Raw genomic sequence first — 23,840 nt, 5'->3', positions numbered from 1 at the left:
TTACAAACTAACGACAAGTGCTGAAGATCTCAGGAAGATGGAGAAAAGTATAGACCACAAGGAATGGCAAATCGCTCAAGACATAGCTTCCAACAGCATTAGAATAAAGAGCCAAACTAGGAGCGAAAATACTAGAGACAAAAGACCACCACAACATCAGTCAAAAAGACAGCTTCACTATGCCAAAGTCGACGAAGTTGGAAGGCATTTCTAATTTCTAAGTATGGAAGATAAGGATATGGACGTTGATGCAACACAAGGGCCTCTAGCAACTGCTCCAAACCAGCCCAACTCAGGAAGGTGAAGCAATTACCGTTGACCTTAAATCCTTGGATGTACAAATTGTAAAGGAACGCGACAAGTACAAAGCAATGGCAATTATTATCATGTAAGTAAAGGATAGCGTTATTCACCATATAGCAGAATGCACCGACCCAGCAAAACTATGGAAGATCCTTCACTCAATGTACGAAGGCCAAAACACGGCACACACGATGCAGCTACTTAACACACTCCACACCTTGAGAATGAAGGAAGGAACGCCCGTTGAAGAATTCATACGGCGTGTGCGAGAGACATTACTCGAGCTTCAAACCATTGGAGAAGAAATCCAGGACCCTAGGTTGGTCCACCTGACGCTCAGCGCGCTACCACTGAGCTACGAGGGCTTCATCCAAGTAGTTGTGGGGCAAGAACAACTTCCCACCTTTGAGAACCTATGCAACAGACTTTTATACGAGGAGCAACAACAAAAGAGTCGATTAGACGATCAGGGCAAAGCATTGATGCCCTAGAACCTACGACACAGAAGTTGTTGGGAAAATAACCAAAGGCAAGAAGTGGGAAAACGCTTCTAACACCAAGGATCCAGAGACCAGCAATACGAACACCAATATAGAAGACCTCAAAAGAACAAGAGGTGCAATAATTGCAACGAGTGGAGACACTTTGCTTGAGAATGCTTGCAACCCAAAAGAACCCGACGATCGGAGAGGAGGCCTCAAGCAAATCTCATGATCAAGGACACGGAGCAACAACCAAATCAAGAGAATAAAGAAAAAGAGAACAAACCACTCTTCTATAACGTTGCAATGTTGGCGCTCAATCTTGATTGCGATGTCGAGCATTGGTACTTCGACAGTGGCGCTACCATTCACGTTACTAGATTCAAGTCCAATCTCCGCACCATACAAGCCAATACATCACACACCAAGGTAAAATCCGTAGCGGGACAAGAACATGCAGTGCGAGGAGAAGGTACGGCACAAGCGCGATACGAAAACTCAATCAAAGACGTATTAAGGGCACTTCACGTGCCCGGAGTTTGTAAAAATCTTCTATCAGTCGGCATGATCACAAACAAAGGATGTATTGTCATGTTTACGTTGAATTCAAAAGCTTCAGGGCACATATAGAGAACAGAAACCAACACAAGATCCAAATCCTTAGAACCAATAGGGGAGGGAAATTTGTATCCAAGGATTTCCTAGCATTTTGCGAACAGGAAGGGATCAAAAGGCAACTCACCGCCCTACACACTCCTTACTATAATGGAGTAGCCGGAAGAATGAACTGGAAAATCTTTGTCAAAACCCAAAAAATGGCAATAGCAGCGCACCTGCTTGCCACATTCTGGCCAGAAGCAATCAGCACCGTAATTTACCTCGTGAACGTCACCCCTACAAAGCCAAACAACGGAACACTGCTACTTCAACAATACACAGGCAAAACGGTCAATATCAACCACTTGAAGGTCTTCAGATGCACGGCATATGCGCACATTTGAAAAGAAGAGAGAACTAAAATAGACTTACATGTAGAATTGTGCATGATGGAAGGTTACAATCAGGCATCGAAGGCCAACTGATTCTACCACCTCACCAAGTGCAAGATCCTGATAATTAAGGATGCAAGTTTTAACGAATTAGAGATGGCTATCATCAGATGCATGAACCTAAAAATATTGCCAATCAAAGAAACTACTCTTCCTTTGCAATTCAACAACGCAGAAGATGAACCGGCAGTCACAAAGCGAGACAATGCTACACCAGCCATAGAATAAGACACTCTACATGAAAATCCAGAAGAGCCATTACCAACATGCAAGCACCCGGTCACATCAAAATGGGTGTTCCGCACCAAAGTGTCCACCAACAACAAGACTGAAAAGCTTAAGACCCGCCTTGTTGCCAGAGAATTCCAGCAGCGCCTCGGCACTGACTACGACAAGACATTCTCACCAATAGTTAAATGCGTCACATTACGTATCGTAACAGCACTAGCAGCACAAAAAAGCTGGAAGCTAAAACATCTGGATGTGAATGCAGCTTACCTGAATGGTACCATCATCAAAGTAGTTTTCATGGCGCAACCACATGGTTTCATTGAACCAGGTCACAAACACCTGGTTAGCAAGCTTTGAAAAGCAATTTATGGTCTAAAACAATCGGGCAGAGCTTGGTACCTTGACATCGACAATTTTCTGCAAAACATTGACCTACAGTGGAGCAAGCACGACTACAACATGTACATCAAAATCATCCAAATAAATCAATATGTCATCCTCATATTGTATACAGACACCAGCATGCTCACTGGCAATGCGACAGAGGAGCTCAACCACCTCAAAATTTCACTCCAGACAAAATACCAAATATCTGCGCTAGGCACCCTTTCACTTTACATTGGCCTAGAGTTATAGTACATCATCAAGGGCATCTTCATCTTCCAACAACGTTACGTCAAGTAACTTCTCACCAAACACATCATGTAAGCATGCAAACTATACTGGAAGCAAGTGTCACAATTTGCCATCGATCTCAGGGTAGAATAATCACACAATCTCCTAGACAATGTCACAGTCCACACTGGTTTCGCTTCCTAGCTTCCCCCAAGCACTCTCAAGTTTTATGACCCCAATTGCGAGAGGCTTGCAAAGCAAGGCTAGAACGGCGATCCTCGTTGTGGCCATGTTCGCAAGGGATGTTGCGGTCGCAGCGCTTGCAACATATTGCAGCAGCGCAGGCACACTCCAAAACCACGCCGCAAAACCACTCCCTAGATTCCAAAAACAATGTATTTAGGGAATTGTTAAATCAACCTAGGCATTAATTAAATCGACCCACCCATCTTAACCATCATCGTGGTTGTATTATTATCTGAAAGGATAATGGTAAAGCAAAAGATCTAGGTATGTGAATACACTAGCTTAACTTGCATTGATATAATCTTACAGCATTGCATAATAGCTCATTTTCAGGTGTTGGTTACAAAAGCATGAGTAAGAAAACATGGTAATGAGTCATGATAAGAAGTTGAAATGTCTCTTATCAAACATAGTTTCTTTATACTGTAGGAAAATGAACCTTTTTAAATATGTTTATGTGCATATGTATGTATGTATATATATATATATATATATATCACTAGAATGTTTATGTATATGACTTGGAGGCAAGTTACATATGATTTTACTGGGAAAATGGCTCAAATATTTATAAACTACTGAAAAGTGGTTTTTTTGCAAAAGGTAATAAATAAGTTTTTGAAATGAATCTTAGAACTTTGTTTTTATCATGAAGAGGAATAAAAAGAGAGGAGAAGTGAGAGTAGGGGAACTGCCAAAAATTCAAAGAGAAATATACAAGCTATATTTTTTCTTTGTCATTGTTACTTAGGTTACAATGTAAACGTTTTTTAATTTGCAAGGTAGACTGAACTTGATTTACCTCTTAATCACTATTTTAATTTGTAAAAGAACTAAAACACAATTTCAGCCAAAATGAGGACTTCTTCTGTTACTTCGCTTTTTGTTTTTCTTTAATCTTCTCCATTTTTTGTCATAGTCAAAAACTAGTATTATCCTTAGTATATTTTCAGTAAAACTTTTGACATAGAATATGAAAATATATTATATAGATCTTATTTGTTTTTATGCTTTGGAAGCATTCTCTATTTTAAATTAATGAAGGTTTTAAAATTTTAAAACCTAGATAAATTCTGATTATTACTCTTTTTATTTTGGTCATGTTTTTGAAGGTGAGACCATTGAAGCTCCACCACTCCAATGATCGTGAATGATAGGATGCGAGGTTCTCATAAAAACTTCTAAATTGTGTTAAGTTGAGATAATTTATATAATTTCATTAACTGCCCACTTAATTTGAGAAAGAAAACATAAGCTATATATTAGTCACAAAGTATATAAACATACTTGTAAGTTATAAAAATTTCAAAATAGAATAAAACTTATGATATATATCATCTAATTTGCTGGCTTTCATCTATTTATATTTTTCAAAAAAACTCAGTATCAATTTGGTTTGATACATGCATTCCTACCCCAAAGTCATTATGTGTTCTTAAACTTTTCCTCCTTTGTTTGGACTTAACAACTTATTAATGTAGTTTTCCTTTTTCATTGACACAATATGCAAAAGAAATTGTTATATTAAAATTGAACTGTACATTGTTGTCTTCCTTTGTATACAGTAGCTTAAACCATTCTTACAACTGAAAATCCATAACAAAATGTGTCATAACTATTCATAATGTATCAAAAATGATTATAATATATATATATATATATATATATAAATAAAGAATCTTTGCAAATCATTTTATATTTTATATTATTTATGTAATTTTACAAGCGTGTGTGGTCACGTGGGTGACTAATCAATGCTAATTTTTGTGTGTACCAATACTAAAAACCATGTTCCATTACAAGAGAAAAATGACATGGTCCAAAAAGTAGAACAGCAGATATCATTGAAGATATTACATGACATAACACATCACATTAAATTAATGAATAGTCACATCTCTCCCAATAAGTCTTGTTGAAAGACATTTAAGAAAAAAAAAATATATCAGAATTATTGAGACATGTCGAAAAGAAAATCACAGAAGAGAATTTTATAAGAGATATTACAAAAGACTCCATGAAAAATTTAGTAGTTCCTTTTATAGTCATTTTTACTTAATAAAATGCGGTGTTTTAACTGAATAAAAATATCAAATTATTTGTAAAAATTAGTGAAAATTTTCAATTTATATTTTATGGGTTTGAATTAAAATTTTCTATAATATCCACCAATGACAACATCTATAACATTAATGAAAGACATGACAAAACAATCATAAAAAAAATAAAACATGGCATAGCATTAGTCATAACAAACAGAAACGACACATGATAGAAATAAGTTCTGCTATCATTTTACTAAGCCAAATAGGAGTCTAAAACTGGAACACTAATATTTCACTGTAAAAAATTAGTGCATATTGGACATACACCCACATGCTTCCGTGAACAGTGATGGCATAGCCACGAACCCATCATTCCACAAACGCCACACCCAGATGTCAACTTAGTGGACGGATATAATCTTCCACGCCAGTGCATCAATCGAGCAGCACGGTTCTCTCGCCGCGGACCGAAGGCGCGAAGCGCCGTTAGCGACGTCGAGCGGCACTGCTTGAGAAAGCAAGGGATGGCGCCAGGAGGGGAAAGAAGGAGGGTCTCTTGGGAGCAGATCACGAGTCCAGTCTCCACAGACGTCGCCTGACACCACCACAAACGTCATTAAATCTCTGGGTCTCGAAAAAAGTTGGTGCGAGCAGCGTCGACTGTCTACCACAGTTTGTGGGTGCGAGTATACGGCGGTGGGTGCAGAAGAGTGGAGATTGTTTAATGAGCTCCAGCCAGCGACCATCGTACCTCGTTCTTCTATCTACTCCCTATCTACTCCACCCTCGCTGACTCTCACCGCCCCCTCCGACATCCATTTCGTCCACACACCGGAGTTGAAGCTGCATTGACACCTGCTCTGTGCTCTGTCATTGAGTAATCCCTGATTCCGGTTTTGATCCAACTTACTACCCCGGTGAGGCTTGCAGTCGGCCTTTAATGTCGCTCATTGATATTCATGTGGGTTGCTCAAGTCTCTGCCGCTTCGCAATTTCTAGGGCGTCTATGCTGCATGTGTTTCTTTGCAGTCTTGTCACGTGCGCCGTGGGACTGGAGTGAGGAGGAAGTTGTTGTTGTGGTCATAGCTCAGTTTTTTGAACCTGCGAAATGTTTATCAAGAGGGACTGCAGTGGGGACGATGGCGGGTTACGTTCGCTTTAGGCTTGCGACGATTCTGGCGTCCTTTCTTTTGTGTCTACCAGCTTTTTCCCAATGCGGTAATTGATCTCTCACCTGGCTAGCAGCTCGTGCATGGGTGATGAAGCGACGAGGTGCTAGTGTCTGAAGTTATTTGAATTCATATTAGCTAAGTTGGAGAAATTGACTTCATGGTTTTCTCTCTTTCGGAGGCTAACCTACTCTCAAATGCCATTGATCTGCGAAAACATGATTGGTGTCACATATCTGCGACTTACATGAAGCACCTTGATCATGGATTTTGCGTGTGCAGCCAGGGTTGTCGGAATGACACAAACATCGGGTTCGGAAGTTGATTCTGAATACTACTCCAAAGCGTCCACTGGTAGAGCTTCGAAAGTTTTTGTCGAAGATGATGTCTTGAAATTGTAGTGCCAATTACACAGCTTATTACTCGTTGCTAACGTATAAGTGCGTTAATAAGCTATTTTGTCGTTTTCAGAGTATTGTTCGACAGACTTCTCGCAAGTTTCTTACGAAGACGTGAAAGCTGCGTGCCCAGCCTACGCCGAGCAGGGTGCATCTGCAGCTTGTTGTGCTGCCTTCAATACCAAGGCCTGCCAGTACGAGGCTCAAGTGAACAACTTTGGAAGCATGTGTCCCATACTTTTCATCAATTATCTCGGCATGGCCGGTCCTTACCCTGCTGGTTATTTCGTCGGCCCATGTGTCGACGGTACCAAGGGCTTTTGCATCCGCAAGTAGAACTTCTGCAATAGATGATTGTCAAGATCAGTATCTCAGGAGACTGCATCTAAAGCATCCAATCCTAGCTCCTCTTCGCATGAATTTGTCCTAATATGAAATGCTGCATTCCGCAGCCACTTCTGTTCAATCTACTGACTATTGTCCCACAACTGCAGCGCACTACATGTACATAGGGGTCCTGTAGAAGCGTAACTTCCGAGACACAAATATGTATGGATCTGCTTCAGTATGCCCGTGTGATTGTTGGTGAACTTTCCGAATCGCATCACTCCGTATTTCATACCTCGTCTGCATCTGTACGACTCTTGAAACTGGCTCTTCGTCTTGCATTTTCGATACAGTTGCGATAACTGCTCAGCGAAGATGCGGGTTTGCTTCAATGTATAGAGCTTTAAACTAAGCTTTGGGAACAAACGGGTTGGGAACTGGATGAAGCGAACCGCGCCGGTTGTCCATTCAACCGGACTAACAACGGTTTCTCAAAACAGTATGGCGAAGCTGTGATGCATTGCAATATCGGTTAAGCCACAATGTAGTAGAATGGCGCAGCTTTAATACCATTATTAAGCACAGATAAGTCGTCATTCGATTCTAGTTGCGAGTTGACGGTTCTGTAGGTTATGTGTTAAATTCTGGCCACGTTGGTCTGAACTATTCAATTCGACATCTACACCGACGAGTGCTCGTTAGAGATTTTATGAGGGTTTGCTGGATTGCTAAACTTAATGTAGACTATTTCACGCTCTAAACGCCACACGATAAAGCGGGTGTGTATGAACAGTTCACGATAAATTCTTTTTTATTGAAGGAATTTCCTGAAGTTCTCGATCTGAAAGCGACCGTCGGAAGGTGGTATCCGTTGCGAATAATCAATGAGCATTACGGGAATACTGCGGTGATTTCTGTAAGTTAAGCAGGGCTAACAATATACGGCCTCAGAGGAAATTACGTACTGAGATTTTTCAGCGAGAAACTGAAAATATTGTGAAAGTCGACAGAGAATTATGGAGCCTCAAAGTATTTCATGAGAATCGTAGCAACGAAGACGTGTCCGAAGCCTATTAGTTGTACAATTGGAACCATGCACTGCAAGGAATAGGACAGTTCTTCAGATTTCTTAGTTTACGGTCAGTCCATGGCATCACCAATGTTAGAAAGATCTGCACTACGCTCACAAACTCACCAACGAGATCACCTCAGGAGCTTTATAGCAAGCAAACAAGCATATCTCAATGCTAAAACGGCCCAACAACGTGCAGAGGATGTAGCCCTCTCAAGCACAGGAACCAAAGCTGCACTCTCACTGAAACCGTTCCCCGTTGCAGAGGTATGCGCCGCAAACTAAGAGCATTGCAGGCCAATGCAATGTCTTTACCTCCTTGTTGTTTCGGATGTTGTTCTTTTCAAGCACATCGTAGCTGTATAATTCTGTCTGTATTAGGTGGTTCAGCAAACGCAACAAATGGAGAAGATTCACGACAGGGTCATAAACTCGATTCATGCTGCGCTCTCTGATGAGAGTTTGGTGCAGATTCTCGCTCCTCCTTTCAACGAAACACTTGCAGCTGCGACCAAGGTATATTCAAACGATAATTTGGATCTTTTATTACATCCTCCTCGAAGCACGGGCAAAGTAGCTTGGATGCATGCACATGACTTCAAATCTACCATGGTTGAGAAATGGCTCATTCCGTGAGCTATTAAGAGACTCGAATTCGTTTTGTTGTAGAGAGGAGCATCATCACGATGGGAATGGCAAAAGAACACAGCCTTGCTGGAGCTTGAGAATCGTAACCAGAATCTCCAGATTCTTCTCTCTCAGGTCAGCTTCGTAGCTCCATTGAGTGTAAGGCTTTGATGCAGACAAATAATTATACGATACAATTCCAAGACTGTACCGTCTCCTAGATTCTAAATCATGGTTGCTTTCCAACTGGGTGCATGATATACATTTTTAGGCATTAACTAAGGTACTAGAGATATGGAAAATAGGCAGAAAGCGAAGCTCTGAAGCATCAGTCGCGCGCGCAAGAGGACCGCAAGATATTAGAAGAAGCACTGCAAAAAGGTAAAGAAGAGACTATTTTGTTGTCAAAAGCGCGTGACATGCGCGCACGGCTCATCGAGCAAATGCAAGTCATGGCGCGTAACAAGTCACTTCAGGCTACTCTTTGTGCTTGGCGACATTTCTGCGGGAAATCTAGGAGGAAAAGGGTACGATTCCTCACGCATGCTTTGCATGTGTCTAATCTTCCTAGCAGTTGCTTAGCCCTTCTACATCCATCAGGTCCAGGTATTGTTAAGGCTGTTTGTTGCAGGAGGTCATAGCCCCATCATTCTTATACAAGATTCTGACCATAAATCTCAGAATATCTAGTTTTTCTTTTCTTTTCTTTTCTTTTTGATGATACTATGTGTAGGTTTTTAGACATTAAACTGGTCTTAGTATTCTGTGTAGGCTCTGCGTAGAGCGGCTCGCATGTGGCACGCTCGAACCATGTTGAAGCTCTTCACAGCATTTGTAGCAGGATGTGATCGCACCAAACATACAGTTGGATTGAGATTGTATGCCACGCATCACCGGAGCCGGACCTTGCTCTTACTCGCTATACGGGTTTGGTGGCGGGGAGCAATGCTCCGGCGAGAAGCCAAGGACAGACTTCATAATTTCATCACCTCCTGGTCTAAGTATCGGCTGCGAAATGTGGTTGTACATTGGCACAATCATTGCAATCAGCTCTCCTTGAAGTATTCTAATAGGAAAAGAGCAGTTCGATCGCTATACTTTTCTCTCCTTCGACGGGCATGGCGTGGCCTGTACCTGCATACACTAATGGTACGCGAAAAGAAGTTGAATGCCGAGCTTTTCTTCTTCCTACGTGTTGCTCGAGATTGCTTACAAAACTGGCATGGATTGATTGTGCGCAAGAAACAAAGAGCAAGACAACTCGAATTAGGTACGCAATTTATGCTTGCTGTGAATTCTTTCTATTCTGTGTGGTATGGGGACAACCTCACATAAATTACTTGGATTGTTGTGCTCACTGGTGTTAGGAGGGCAACTTCGACAATCATACCTTGTGAGGTTAGCTATGGATGTATGGCTTGGAAGGACGCACCTCACTGCAGTTGTTTCAGCTCGTTTAAAGGCGTTTATCAAGCGGAGGGATCGAAGAAAGAAGAGCCTAACACTCTTCAAATGGTGGCATCTCGTTGTAAAAACAAATCGTGCGCGGACATTACGGATGATGCTCCTAACCAAGATTGAGCGAAGGATCAAGGAATGGGCTTTTCAAGTTGTGAAGAAGAAAGTTTTGCAGAAAACACTAGTGGAAGCGCACACCTTACATCGGTCAAAGCATGTTCGGTACGCACAGAACTAAACACGTCATTGCTAGACAAAAGTTTACTCCTCAGAATAAATTTCCTGCTCGGAATGCTCTTTCAGAAGCTGTTTCACTTCTTTACAAAATTGATGCAAATCTAAGGTTCACGATGGAGAACGAATTTAAACTATGTTTACTGGATTTTTGAGTTCCATACTACTTACAAGCAGGGATCGTCAACGTAGAATACCACAGCTGAACATTTTGAAAATGTGGATTTGTTATTCCGTTTTCTGGACTCGTAACTTTTTTGTGGTTGGAGGCAAACAGGAGGACAACAATGAGGTCATGGTTGTACGAGGTGCGGTCGAAGCAAGTGCGCCGCGTGTGGATGCAACGCCTGCTCAGGCAAATTCGTTATCGGCAGATGCAGAGGACATTCTGTTGTTGGCTTGTCTACACCGAAATCTGCAGGTATCTCTTCCTACCCAGCTGGGTTGTTTGTGTGGACAATTAATTATCATATCTGTGATTCTTGTTTTAGCATCGCGTAGTTCAAAGTCATGTAGAATATAGCTTATGCTCCCTTGTCTACTTATCTAGATTGAATAAGGATATACCTCTATAACGGATGAACTAATTCCACCTTTTCAAAATCATTACATCAATTCGTTCTGAGAAATAAGATGCTGTACAAGCTTTGTGCATAATTGTATTCTCCTGTGGAAGAACTCAAATAATGAAGATGATCTTGTAGGAGGTACGCAGTTGAGGGAAAGGTACAAGAAGCAGAAGCAAAAATAGATTTGCTGGAGATGAAGCTTGCAGGAACTGCACAAGTGAAAGCAGAAATGAAACGGTTGCTAGAGGGTTTTGAAACTGAAAGAGCGCGTGTTCTTGAGGATGCAACAGCAGCCATTGCTCGGACTCCATCTTGGACCTCTGGATTCCTTGATGGTAGTTATGCCTACAAATGATTTGATGCACCACTCAACCTTATATTCTACATTGTAACCTCTTCCTACAGTAGGATCTGAATGAAGTATTTCGATGTAGTCTTACTAGAAATGTACTTCAGCGCAATCAATTCAAGCAATCAGGGTTGGTGTACTGATGTGTACCTTCAGCTGAATTAAGGTGGAGCTCATTGAATTTGGAAGACAAATGGCACCCACACGCCCGAGCGGGCCACTCAGCAGTGTCCATGCGACTGGATACTCACAGGTCTCCGTGCATTATAATCTTTGGCGGTTACAACGGACGTAAGTCCTTCAATGATGTTGTCATCCTTGACAATGGTAAGAAACAATTCAAATTGTCACAAACATCGATTGAATTATCCAGAGATTTGATTTCCTCTGCGTGGAAAGAATACAACAAAATTGAATGCACTGTTTGTTCAACATTCGTTGACACAAGCACAGGATTGAGTTGATGCAATTGTCACGCATTATTATCTTCCAAATAATCTTAGTGATGGCGTGTCCGTGCAGGAGCTATGTCTTGGAAAACACCAACGATCAATATAGCCTCCGGGAGCTTTTGCCCTCCTCCAATGCGCAACCACACCGCTTGTTCTTACGGGAACAATAGGATGCTTTTGTTTGGAGGATTTGATGGATCTTGCGAGTTTTCCGACTTGTCTTTGCTTACATTTTATGACGAAGGCAGTAAGTTCCATCTGTACACCTAGACTTTCGGATTAATAATATATTTTTTAAACGAGACTCCTGAAGGCAGAGAAAAACTTCCTCCCCAGCGGCTTAAAGTTCATTTTTTGTCATTTGTGTTTCATTGTTGCGAATTGAGTCCATGAAGGAGGAGCTTAAGGATGCTTTGCATTGGCTGTTTCTTTTAGAGATATGCGAGTGGTCGCAACCAGAGAATTTTGGAGTAGGAGCAAGACCGGAATCCTTCTCCCATCACACTGCTTGCATGACACAGGACCAGCGGTATATGATTGTCTTTGGGGGCTACCGCTCTTGTGCGGGCCACTTGAATGAGACTTGGTTTCTGGACCTTCATCTGATGACATGGACTTCTCCAGACTACCGAGGAATTCCTCCGTCACCACGCAGAGGCCATGGCGCCGCTATTGTTGACAAGAGGATGTATGTCTTAGGAGGTTATAACGGTGCAGAGCATCTGGAAGACCTTCATGTGTTAAATATCGAGTCCATGACTTGGGAACTTGTGGATTTCCATGGAGATCCACCATCACCGCGACGGCAGCACGCCATGACAGCTGTGGGTCGTCATGTGGTTGTTCATGGTGGCTACGACGGAAAAGCTTACTTGGATGATACATACGTCTACGACACCGGTACCTTCGATTCACTTGATAGCATTACTTAGCTGAACTTCGAAACGTGATTTCTTCCTCCTGCCACTTTCAAAAATATTTCTATGTTGTATGTTGTTTTGTTTTGTTTTGTTTGTTTTTTCTCTCTCTCTCTCTCTCTCTCTCTCTCTCTCTCTCTCTAAGAAAGATATTCCCTGACTCAATTAGTCTTCCTAAAATTGGGAGCAGTGCTCTTGATGTAAGATCAGTGATTTCGATACAGAGAGCCATGTGTGGAAGCGGTGGTTGATTATGGACTCGCCAAAACAAGGCTCGTGTCCAGCTGATGTCAGAATGGATACGACAGCGCATGGCAGATCCATGCATACGATGATTGAAGCCGGCCAACGGCTCGTGATCTTCGGAGGCGTTCACGAATGTGGTGCTTTGCATGATGTTCTGTTCCTTGAGAACGCTGCTGGTGAGCCATTTCTTGTCCCTGATACGTTATGCTTCGTTAAATTTCTTTGAATACAAATGAGGAAATTAGACACGCGAAGAATCATTCGTTGACCGCACACACTATCAAAACACTGCATAGTGGTAGTTCTTACAAATCTTTCGCTCAGAGGCTTGTTTATTTTCTTTTTTTGCAAAGAACAAACCGTGGAAATTTTTGTATTTCGCAGCGGTGGGAGGTCTTCAACTGCAATGTTCCTTGATGGAAGAAACTGCAAAAGTGCATAGTTTGCAGGCAAATGTGGTTGGATGCCAGGAAGCAATGCTGGAGATATGCAGTGAGCTCACTCTCGCTCAATCGAGATTTCAGCAAGTACATTCAGCTCTTAAGGTGTAGATTTCAGCAAGTACATTCAGCTCTTAGGGTTGGGAATGCTGTGCTTGGAGGAAATCAACTATGTCGCCACTAGTCATTTGAATACTTAGAAGAGACATGACCAGTCCGGAATGAACTCATATGTCTACTGTTGTTTTGTTTTCAAAAATTCATTCAGAAGAGCCCTTTTTCTACCTTCATTGTATGTCATTCATGAAAAGTAAAGTTCCAGTTCAATGAGATAGATTTCTCAACATACCCATCCACAAAAGTGAAGACATACTCATTGACAGGTCATGATATCAATAGGTGGAGGCAGAGAAGCGAGCGACGGCAGTGGACAAACAACGAGTGTTGCTGAACAAGCTCCAGAAATCGCGCAACCATTCCAAATCCCTCACTCAAACTTGCCGCAAGTATGTAATCTCTCGATTTACTCCCTCCCTAGCCAGTGCTCCATTACCAACCTTGAGAAATTCAGGAACTGCTAATCTCAAGGAACGCTCCCAACCACGCGAAGCCGTGTCCTGGAGCACTGACAGAAACGAGTTTGCCGCATTGTTGCTTGAGCTGTAGCAGGTTAGGAAAGGAGCAAAAGATGCTTCAACGCTTGATCGTGGAACTTGAGCAGCAACAACGAGCACCCACTCAACCTTCCTCGGCCATGCATCAATCGGAGAGTATGTAGTGGCATGCCAAGCTATATTATGCTTCCTTTCCATTTAAAAGCAGATGATAGTTGCCCATGGTAAGCTCACTTTCATAGAGAAGGGATTCTATTCGTCAACCCATTGGATTGTGCAAAACTGTGCACAAAGAAGGGTATTCTTTGTCATGTTGAATTTCACATGATAAGCATTTTAATTCTCATATACTTTATATTTAGCACCTCGAGCATGAGGGGAATATTTTGTAGTTTGGTTTGTTTTGATTCTTTAGAATCATTTTTCAAGAGTTCTTTGAATTGAGTTTAAATAATGGCTCATCGTGGACGGTTATTATATAAGACAGTTGTGCGTTAGTTTTTGCCGCTTGTATACATTTGAGAGGATATACCTGCTGAATAAAAAATGGTGATGTGTATTAGAGGAGGAACTTTATTTACGATTTTTACATGATTCTTCTTTTGTTTGCTGCAGGGTGGCTTAGTTTTGGCATTGAGTAGAATGTCTTAAACAGTATTTTTCTAATTTAGTTATAATTCAACAAAATATCTTGAACTGTAATTATCTCACGATTCGCACATAACAAAGAAGGTGGCGTTATCTACATCTCATGAAATAGGTTGTTTCATTTTCTTCAATGTCAACTTGAGACAATTGAAGAACTCTCTTTCGTAATGTAGTTTTATTGCAATGTCGGACAACAAATTCATGTGGGCGTTTTGTTGTTGTACCAAAATTAATAAATTAATAAAATCTGCAAATCATGGATTTGAAGTCTAAAGTATCTTCTTAAAGAAATGTAGCACCAAGAAGTCTTTACACGATATTTATAGGTGATAAGGTAAACTTGTTTTGAAAGGAAAAAGTCCATGCATTTTTTACTAGTGGTTTGAATTTAATTAGTGATTAAAATGGTGTATCCCTGGCTAATATCTTTAAAGTGAAGATGGAATCCTTTGGTCTAGTGGATTTTAATTTATTTAGAAAAAAACTTAAACATAACTATTTGAGAGTTCATAATATTTATGAATGCTTTTTTCTTGACTTGCGCACTATATATTAAAAGATGAATTTGAATATCACCTGCATTTTGATGTATATATATATATATATATATATATAAAAAATAAAACCCTCACATGAGGACTTTACCCATCAAAAACTTGTGTCTGCCAGTTTTTCAACTACATGATCCAATTTCAAAGTTTTGAAAGGTTTCTTTTCTTGTTGTGAAGGTGTTAAAATATGTGATTTGGAAATTTATTTCTCATAAATACCATGATATTATTTATTTATTTTTACATTGGATCATCTGCCTGGAAAGAAGATTAAAAAAACCTGGTGAAATACTAATTAGTTACAATAATCTTTAAAAAACTGTATTGAAAAAATGAATTTTTTATTTATGACAACGAGGATTCTAACTGTTAAGTATTTAAATTACAGATAGTTTTGAAAGCATATATATATATATATATATAAAAAAATTGCTCTTGTACCAAAAAGACTCTTCTGTATTGTAAAAAGGTGGTTTTTATATTCAATCTAATAATATAATAAGTGAAGCTTAGGTACAAGACAAAGACATAGAAGAAGTCTTCTCATTTTTTTTTAACTTGCTTAGCCCAACTTGCAAAAAGACCTCCAGTTTACTGTTTAGAAACAGCTTTTCCGTGCCCAATGGCAGGGGTTTCCGCTAGGTTCATAATTAAACAAATAAGCTGAGTTTGGATGAAGACTGATTTCAAAAATTTATCATCTCTAATGCCGACTATGAAGCTTGATTTTGAATAATAATAAAGAGACTGATTAATGTCAGTTTCCTTTTCCCGGAGATTATGAATGGCTGCATTTATCGTTGGGAACGGCTAGCTCAACGTCATTGGCCATTATTGGCGCGAAATCCTATCAATTAGCCAAGTCGACTCGCGGGGTTTCTAAAGTATAGCTACCGATGAGGCAGGGCCTATTTTATTGGCTGGACCCATTCACATTCGCATCCACGTCACCTTTCGCGCCACATGCACGCTCGTTTCCCGCCCTCTGATCTCGCGCAAAGCTGTCCCCGCTGATACTCTCTTCCTCCCTCTCCCGCCATTTAGGTCTGAGTTCCTCCTCCGTCGCTCTGAGTCGAGTCGCGGAGCTGTTGTACCTCAACACCTGCTTGTTTTAGTAGCGCATTGGTTGGGTTTATTCCATGGTTTTGATCACCGTTTGTGCGCATTAGAGATTGATATGAATTGTGACGAACCCAGACAGTCATTGTGGATATTGCTACTCTTCCACTTTGATCTTTTGGATCTCTTTTGTTGGAACTTTAGCGGCCGTGGTGTTACGTAATTTGGCTCCATTGTGGGTGCTCACCTCGAAGTGTACGTTGTTCCCCCGAGAGATCGGTCTGTTTAGACTGTCACATGCTTCCTGGCCTCATGTTGACTTGATTCCGAGACCTTGTTGGCTCCGTGAACTGGTGCTTCGCCTACAAAATGGTGAGCACAATGTCCACCCTGCAATCTAGGCTCCCAAGAGAAATGCCTGTTAGGATTGATGTCGAGAAGTCTCGGAGAGGGATATTGGCTTTTAGAAGTCAAAAGCTCGAGTTTGTCGACGCCAAGGTAACGGGTAAGGGCGATGTCGCTACTCGCAAGCGGAAGAGTGACACCCCAGACGAGGTGTATCTCTCCCTGCCGAAGAAGACCCCTGCTCATCTCCCTGAGAAGTAAGCGTTTCTTCCCCACTTTCGGCTGTGCTCTCGAAACGAGAATCTTTCAGTAGTCTTTGATCTGATCTACATCGCAAAACGAGACCACCGGTTGTTGGGTTTTCAACTTGCTTGATGCGGAATCCATTGCCTTAGTGCTAATGGCGCATAAAATTAAGATAGCCGCTTGTATATACAGATTTGCGCTGTTAGAATCTTTCTATGAAGGGGTGGAGGCTGCCGTGAGTTTGCTAGGAATCCGTTGTCAGCTCTGCACATTTCAAGCAGTCTGCGCTACGGTTGAGGCTACCACGAAGAGGTAGGTCGTGCGTTTCCTTCTGCAGATCTTTTGTTCTAGGTCTGTTGCCTTGTTGTTGACATTGCTTTCTTCTAGAATGAATTCGAATCCTACAGATGTGATGGCTTTTCGATGACAGTTTTTGGACATGGTTGCAGGCGCTTCCTCCAGAAGCATTTGGCACAGATCAAGCACATTCTTCCCGAGGCCGTTGACCTCGAGTATGTGAGGTTGTATGATCAAGAATCATACACCAGGAAATGGGAGCTGAAGATCGCACTGCTGCCTATGCCCGCAGAAGAAACCGAGCCTATTCGGGATGGGAAGTGCACTTCGAAAAAGCCGAAGATTGAGTCTGTGCAGCGGAGACGCGTATTTCATACTCGCTTGGCTAGATTTGCTGTTACACACTCCGAGGTTGGTAATCCTGGCTACTTGAATTGTTTCTGCATGAAGGACAACTGTACATAGTCTATCGACTTCTACTACGTGTTTACTTACCATAGTCTGTCTTTGCATATAGGATGATGATATACCTGCGCATCCAATGCCGGAGCGCCCTTTCAATGGAAATTCAACCTTCAAGAGAGGGTTTACAGATATGCCTGTTGCTATGACTTGCATTCCGATGGGAATTAATATCACTGCGCATCGGGTTGTGGTGCCAGAGTCCACATCTGGCTCACCTCAGTATTCCGCGTCTTTCAAGTCCGGTTTCTTGCAGAAGGCTGGGAATGGACTTGGATCTTTTATTAGGGGTGATGAGGCAGGGCTTCAGGAATCTACTGAGGTTTCACATGTGCTGAACTCCACCCTCCCGATGCCGATCAATAGGACTTCCCACAGAGACGTCCATAATTTTGCAAAGAAGCCTCTGGGAACCCCCCATCTTGAGCCTTCTTTCAAGGCTTTCTTTTCTATCAAAAGTAGATCTGCAATAACGGAGGTAGCCGATGAGAACTACGATGATCCTATTCTCGCCGCTAATACGCCGAACTCTTCACAAACACTCTCACCAGTTAAACGTCGACATGTCAGTCTTCAGGAGGAGGTCGAAATTGTGGCTGCGGTGGAGCCCCAAACTCCGGTCAAGATCGCCCGGACATGCGGAACCCCAGCACGACTCATTGGAAGTAAGTTCGAGAGCCCGATCAGGCAATGCCACCACTCTACTGTCGCCAAACTCCATTTTTCAACCCGGAGCTCTTCAACGAGCCTTAGCCAGCCTGATTCATGCTGTACCTTAGGCTCAGCGGTGGAGCCATCCGTGTCGAAGGATATTTCCATCTCCTGGGATGTGCGGACCCCAGTACATGTGTCCAATGCTGCGGAGCAGTGCTCGCCCGAAGAGGAAGAATCGTTTCTCCTGAAGACGCCAGTGAAGTCAACTATTCCAGCACGCTCCTTCAGATCTCCAGCCTCAGTTACCCCTACGCTTCAGTACACTCCTTGTACGCCACATAATAATGAGCGCGGATGCAGTTCCATTTATGTTTCCTACCATGCAGGGGAGCCAGAAGGGGCTTGCCCAGAGGGATTCAAATCACCTGCTGCCACGCCTGTGAAAGGAGGCTCTACAAGTAGGTCCTTGAACTTTTCCTCACCGAAGAGCATTCCCTTCTCTAAAACTTCTGGCTTCCCTAGATCACCAAGCCCTCACACACCTAGTCCTGATGTCCCTTCAACTCCAGGCCTACGAACTCCAGTGAATTCTTCGAGGACCTCGAGGTTCAGGAATAAACAGGCTACGAAGTTGAATCTTGGGCCCATTTTCGCTCGAACCAGTGACGAGGATGCGTCAGCAGATTCTGGGGGCACTCATACTGGTTCAGGAACGTCATTGCCGAAGAAGTCTTTGTGCTTCACAAGTGAAGTATCGCAAGCGGACATGCTCATGATTCAGGGCATACCAAGTAAACTTGTTAACTCAGTAAGTATTCCACACTTACACTTTTCGGACTCACCATATCAGCTAGTACTTCTGAAGGGAGGATGTTGCAAGCCGTGAAGCTGATGTTATGCTATAAATTGTCTTCAGGTCTTGAGAGAAGAGTTACGAGTTGCAGAAGAGAATAGGGACGATGTGGTGGCGCTTAGACGTCATCAGCAGATGAAGGCTGGTATTACTCTTCTATTCGATCAACTGCGCTTGATCGTCCAGTCCAGTAACAAGTCCGTATTCCCATGCAAGAAGCTTCTGTCGAAGTTGGTATCCTCCAACACTGAAATGACAGATCGAACTGAAGTAGAAGTGCGCCTCAATTTGCTAATGGAGTTGGCTCCTGAATGGATATCGGCAAAGCCATCTCTTGCTGGGGATACGCTATACAGGTTGGTCTCTCACTCAAAATTTCACGCCTGTTTTTGTGGTTATTAGATGATGAGAACCATTTCCGTACGCTGGTGAGTCCATGCTCTGACCTCCTTCCGTTCTTCTCAGGATCGACAAGAATGCAGACGTGATGGGGGTGCGCAAGCGACTATGTAGTGTTTAGTCTTACAAGATTGTCTTAGAAGAGGAACATCAAGCAAGTTTTACCATATGTGACGAAACATAGCGGGTTGTCAAGTTCAAACTTGTTGAGGAACCCGCTATGTTTCGTCACAATAAGTCTTAGACACATTGTAAAATAGTACAGATAAATTCTGACCGTGAAGAGAAAATTTTATTCTCTAAATTTATTGATTTAGGTTGAATTTGCAGCTTTAGTACATATTCTTGTGTACAAGTCATAGGCACCATTCTATGGGCAGTTAATGAGAAAAGTTATTTAAATTTTCGATTAAGCATTACTCTTACACATTACCAGTGAAATATTTGGCCATGTCTTACTACTTACTGTGAATCTTTCAACTGCAAACACCACTTCATATTCCGATAACTTCAATGAAATATGTATGTCTCACACTAATTTCCCATATCTACTAGCCAAACAAAGCGCAAATCTCATATTTTCATCTATTGCCGCTGAAAAAAAAACATGACACTTAGGAATGACCAAAATCTGTTTGCAAAAACTGAGCGTCGAGACCGCCAAAACTGTCATCGTTATCATTACTACTTCCTAGCAAAAAATCGAGACCTTCATCGTTACTAACTTCAGGAAACACATCCATGTATTTCACATCTCCAGTAACATCAACTGGATCGCTTTCATTTACGGCTTCTTCAACGACCTCCACTGGGATACCCACCAGCCGCAGTGTCTCTTGCCAAACCAGATTCGCCTTGTGCATGTCATGTACCTGACGAGCGACAGCGCAGGGTCGGCAATCAGACCCAAAGTAGGGCGCTAGAGGATAACTGATCGAACGCAATGCTCGTGCATAGTCTTGTACTTGTTTGTCTGTGACGCAGAACAGCAAACTCCGAGCACCTGGCAGACAAAAATTCGATTGAAACATCTTTAAAAATCCGTAGGATGAACATAAAATCTACTTTGTGTACCACATGAGCAGTAACAACGAATCGCTGCAATCAGTTCTGGAGAGGAATCAAGAAACTTTCGGATATATGGGACATTACCTTCCAGAGGGCTGAAAAGATTAAACTGAATTTTCTGGATAATACCACGCCAACCTGTTGCCTGTACATTAACAGCCAGACATTTTGAACTAAGAAAGCGCCGAATGCCATTAAAAAAAAACCGTTTGAATGCAATTAGAAATTAGACTCTTACCCAAAGTGAATTACGAACCTTTCTCGTTCTTGAAGAAAGTAATATGAAAATTCTACTCCGGGAAATTTCAATTTCAGATAAGTAATAATCATTACCGTTTCGTTTACAACTTGCCCAGGGTGCATACATATGATGTCAATGCCGGTTTCCTTTGGAAGCCGTCTTTGTAGCAGGTTGGAGAACAGAAGCTGTAAATGGAAGAAAACTTTTACAGTCTCAATTGCACATCATATAAGAGAATAGAAAATGCAGTGCAACTAAACGATGTTGAACGGTTCAAAAGAACTAAATGTGAATTTGTTTTGCTTGAATATGGTATCTTTTGGTCTGAAGTAGTGGTTGAAGTGGCTACTTGAAAGTAGTTGAATCATTTTGGACTAGAATTCCATTACCAGAATGCTTGAGATCACAGCTACCAATACCTGGGCAAGCTTGCTGTTCGCATGAGCTGTCAACGTATTCCATCTCTTTTTGTTGCCAGATAGGTTAAGATCGTCTGCGTCAAGGTGACCTATGTGGTGTACCTATCACAAACATGAAAGCATGTGCTTATGAAGTAAAAGTGATTAAAATGTGTGCAAAATAGTTAAACACATTCAAGGTGAAAAGCTCCAGTTCTCAACAAATTTACGAACTATGTGAAGTCAGGAATTCATGACTAAATCCTGCGCATCTTGAATTGACGAGTGCTACGATTATCCGTGCATAGCCCTTGAACAATAAACACTTTGCGAAGGGAAAAAGGAACAGTAATGCACAATGGCCAATGACTTACAACAGAGTTCACCATAACTACTCGTGAAGGTGATCCACGAAGCAAAGACGGCAACATCAACAACGATAAAAGAGCTGGGGCAAGATGGTTCACTTGCATGTGATGCTCGTAGCCATCCCTTGACAAGTTCTTTGTATCTGCGACCACGCACCAAAGAAGAAAACTCAGACCACGACAAACCAGGTTCGAACATTCGAGAACCGGTACAGTTAATCTATCATCCCGAGATATGTGTAGTCAAAACGAGTAGATATGCAATCACGTGCCTTAGCCAGCTACTAGTGACTAATATAAGTTTTTCAAGTTTTGTTAATAAACGTAGCAGAAATAATCAGCAAGACCGGCGAAATAGCTATATCACTGGTACTGGTACTGGTACTGGACGATGGTGGACCAAATGCTATCATTACTTCAAAGAAAATATAAATATCAATTAATATACTTGTACCGTCCATGTAGGAAGAGCTACTGATGTTGATTAACACGTTCAAAGGAAGCTTGCGCGCCTCCCAATCTACAGAAAATTTACGCACAGAGTCCAGTACTAGACAGTCCATCTTCATAACCTGATATTCAAAAGGGTAGGGATGTTAAGGTAGTACAGAGTGTCTGGTCACATGCAGCTTTCTGCGGTCCATAAGAATCTAGCTTTCGAAGGAACATATACATATTCATGAGCGAACGAAGCTTGACTATGCCACTTGCTGCCAGTTATAGAGAAGCCGGCAGTGCTGCCGACCTTGTGCACGTCATGAGCCAGAACCCCATGCCTCAACTCTTCTCAAAGATATGAAAGTTCACCAACTTCACATCGCTCACTTACTCAAACTTACACATTATAAAGCTTTAACTGGGAAGACTGCTATCCACAGATACAATTGCTGTGGAGCATGCCAATGACATTTACAAGACATATATGCATTTCACAATAAGTAAAATAATAATAATAGTAATAAAAATGCACCATACCTCACAATTGAGCGGCGGATTCGTATAACCCGTTGATTCATCTTCCCACCTCGCAATCAGCTCCCTCACAGCATCCACATCGGCCACAGCAAACACAACGTGCGCTCCTGACTTCGCCAAATGTCTAACACAGTTTATGGATGTTGCGAAATCAAACAAGGTAGGCGTCTAGCAGACATTACCGAATTAGAGAGCACAAACGACGATTTAGCTGTCAATGAAAACCGACATCTATGAAACGCAACAGCAGGAGATGTGAACCTTGCAGTTTCAAGAGCAATGCCAGGTGAGCAGCTTGTAATAATGCAGGTGAGGTGCGACAGAGACAAAGTTGGGAGGCCGGGCTGAAGCGTGACGGAGGAGATCCGCTGACAAAGCGAATCCCAAACGATCACAAACAACCCCATGATCCATTCCCACCACCCCATTTTCGTCATCGCCACTTGCCCCCCCTAACCCTGATCACTGCACCCCCGCTATTTTACCTGCACAGCTTGAACCGATTTCATCGCTAAGTATCCCACTCTCAACAACCGATTGCTTAGGTGATCACGGTTCTTCGAAATCATCAAAGCAGGCCGCCGAGGACAACCCCACCTAGTTCACCTCGGAGAAACAATCTTCGGGCCCAACAAATAGCGGATGTGGGCCAAATTAGGGTCAAAGTGAGACGTGAGAAATTTGGGTCTACTTAAAAGACTCAACTGCGACACGTTCATTGGCATCCACAGTGTTGCGCTCAACAGCGATTGATCGATCGCCGGCATCGGGGTCACACTTTGGTGGATTATCGAGGGAGAGTGACTCGGCAGGATCTCAGAGTGTGTGCTTGCCGACGGGAGGGAATGTTGGGAACACTTGGAGAACGTCGCTCACGACATTCAAATTCATGTGGATGTATGAATCTCTCGCGTTGAAATCAGATGGATGAAAGTGGCTTTCAGTCGTGTCTTTAAAAAATTACACCCAAAAATTTAATCAGAAGATTTATAATATTTTTAACACGGAATACTACTTGTAAAGTGACGACTTTTTAGTGTGTTCCCGTATTTCAATTAAAGTTGGATTTACTCAGATCTAAGAATAATTTTTCTTTGCATAGAGAATTATTTGATATTTCATAATTTGTTTAAAATTAATAGTATTCACAGTTTTAGTGTGAAACATGCACGAAAAATTAATAAGGAGAAAGCTCAGTGATCTCTTGGCAATGGCAGATTCTATTTTATGTGGTTTGTTGACAAATAAATGTGTATTTGAAGATAATCTTATAGTAATATCTAAGCGATTCGGTGCCCAGATTCTTATTGTTTCAGTTTAGATTTAATAAAACTCACCTGCATCTGTAGTTTGCACACTCTTCGTTGAATTCAGCAGCAAATCTGAGCTGGTTATCTAGAACAGTGATTTGATCTAATGACATTTAATAACAT

General features: G+C 41.9%; 4 protein-coding genes and 1 long non-coding RNA gene across 24 annotated transcripts; 3 read left to right on the top strand and 2 right to left on the bottom strand.

Moving 5' to 3' along the window:
• Positions 1–362: 362 nt before the first annotated feature.
• Positions 363–2,666, bottom strand: LOC149986650 (uncharacterized). Of its 5 annotated transcripts, none has more exons than XR_016500111.1 (5): positions 2,333–2,666; positions 2,097–2,220; positions 1,815–1,894; positions 1,072–1,702; positions 363–728 (listed from the first exon to the last, which is right to left on the bottom strand). It is a non-coding gene; the product is annotated as an uncharacterized LOC149986650 (long non-coding RNA). The 5 variants fall into 5 exon arrangements; XR_016500110.1 differs by having other exon boundaries at positions 1,072–1,679; XR_016500112.1 differs by having other exon boundaries at positions 1,072–1,618.
• Positions 2,667–5,496: 2,830 nt separating this feature from the next.
• LOC112274857 (GPI-anchored protein LLG1) lies at positions 5,497–7,004 on the top strand. Of its 2 annotated transcripts, none has more exons than XM_024504675.2 (4): positions 5,497–5,888; positions 6,103–6,189; positions 6,423–6,494; positions 6,612–7,004. In XM_024504675.2, the coding sequence occupies exons 2-4, from the start codon at positions 6,111–6,113 to the stop codon at positions 6,872–6,874; spliced, it is 414 nt and encodes a 137-aa protein (XP_024360443.1). In that variant the 5' UTR covers positions 5,497–5,888; positions 6,103–6,110; the 3' UTR covers positions 6,875–7,004. The 2 variants fall into 2 exon arrangements, with proteins under 2 accessions (XP_024360443.1, XP_024360442.1); XM_024504674.2 differs by having other exon boundaries at positions 5,499–5,888; positions 6,092–6,189.
• A 345-nt stretch (positions 7,005–7,349) lies between these two features.
• LOC112274886 (uncharacterized) lies at positions 7,350–14,588 on the top strand. Of its 13 annotated transcripts, none has more exons than XR_002967538.3 (16): positions 7,356–8,204; positions 8,319–8,453; positions 8,607–8,699; positions 8,870–9,091; positions 9,336–9,834; positions 9,932–10,244; positions 10,534–10,677; positions 10,961–11,160; positions 11,331–11,501; positions 11,697–11,873; positions 12,062–12,526; positions 12,768–12,965; positions 13,174–13,334; positions 13,613–13,735; positions 13,896–13,999; positions 14,459–14,588. XR_002967538.3 is itself a non-coding variant. In XM_073530302.2 (16 exons), the coding sequence occupies exons 1-16, from the start codon at positions 8,013–8,015 to the stop codon at positions 14,482–14,484; spliced, it is 3,117 nt and encodes a 1,038-aa protein (XP_073386403.1). In that variant the 5' UTR covers positions 7,358–8,012; the 3' UTR covers positions 14,485–14,588. The 13 variants fall into 13 exon arrangements, 9 of the variants coding, with proteins under 9 accessions (XP_073386404.1, XP_073386406.1, XP_073386405.1 ...); XR_002967539.3 differs by having other exon boundaries at positions 7,357–8,204; positions 13,899–13,999; XR_012216471.2 differs by having other exon boundaries at positions 7,357–8,204; positions 13,896–14,067.
• Positions 14,589–16,060: 1,472 nt separating this feature from the next.
• LOC112275316 (uncharacterized) lies at positions 16,061–19,770 on the top strand. 2 transcript variants are annotated; one of them, XM_073530314.2, is made up of 7 exons: positions 16,061–16,703; positions 16,885–17,004; positions 17,142–17,400; positions 17,507–18,563; positions 18,675–18,913; positions 19,022–19,314; positions 19,424–19,770. In XM_073530314.2, exons 1-7 carry the CDS (start codon positions 16,471–16,473, stop codon positions 19,476–19,478), a joined length of 2,256 nt encoding a protein of 751 aa, XP_073386415.1. In that variant the 5' UTR covers positions 16,061–16,470; the 3' UTR covers positions 19,479–19,770. The 2 variants fall into 2 exon arrangements, with proteins under 2 accessions (XP_073386415.1, XP_024361344.1); XM_024505576.3 differs by having other exon boundaries at positions 16,062–16,703; positions 17,507–18,913.
• LOC112275317 (dehydrogenase/reductase SDR family member FEY) lies at positions 19,738–23,232 on the bottom strand. 2 transcript variants are annotated; one of them, XM_024505577.3, is made up of 8 exons: positions 22,669–23,232; positions 22,408–22,531; positions 21,881–22,004; positions 21,439–21,575; positions 21,086–21,187; positions 20,759–20,851; positions 20,510–20,570; positions 19,738–20,360 (listed from the first exon to the last, which is right to left on the bottom strand). In XM_024505577.3, exons 1-8 carry the CDS (start codon positions 22,842–22,844, stop codon positions 19,972–19,974), a joined length of 1,206 nt encoding a protein of 401 aa, XP_024361345.1. In that variant the 5' UTR covers positions 22,845–23,232; the 3' UTR covers positions 19,738–19,971. The 2 variants fall into 2 exon arrangements, with proteins under 2 accessions (XP_024361345.1, XP_024361346.1); XM_024505578.3 differs by having other exon boundaries at positions 19,820–20,360; positions 21,887–22,004; positions 22,669–23,230.
• Positions 23,233–23,840: the final 608 nt, after the last annotated feature.

The sequence above is a fragment of the Physcomitrium patens genome, chromosome 22 (genome assembly GCF_059467195.1).
Source record: "Physcomitrium patens ecotype Gransden chromosome 22, ASM5946719v1, whole genome shotgun sequence".
In the NCBI taxonomy this organism is placed as follows: domain Eukaryota; kingdom Viridiplantae; phylum Streptophyta; class Bryopsida; order Funariales; family Funariaceae; genus Physcomitrium; species Physcomitrium patens.
This window is presented reverse-complemented; position numbering and strand designations above follow the sequence as displayed.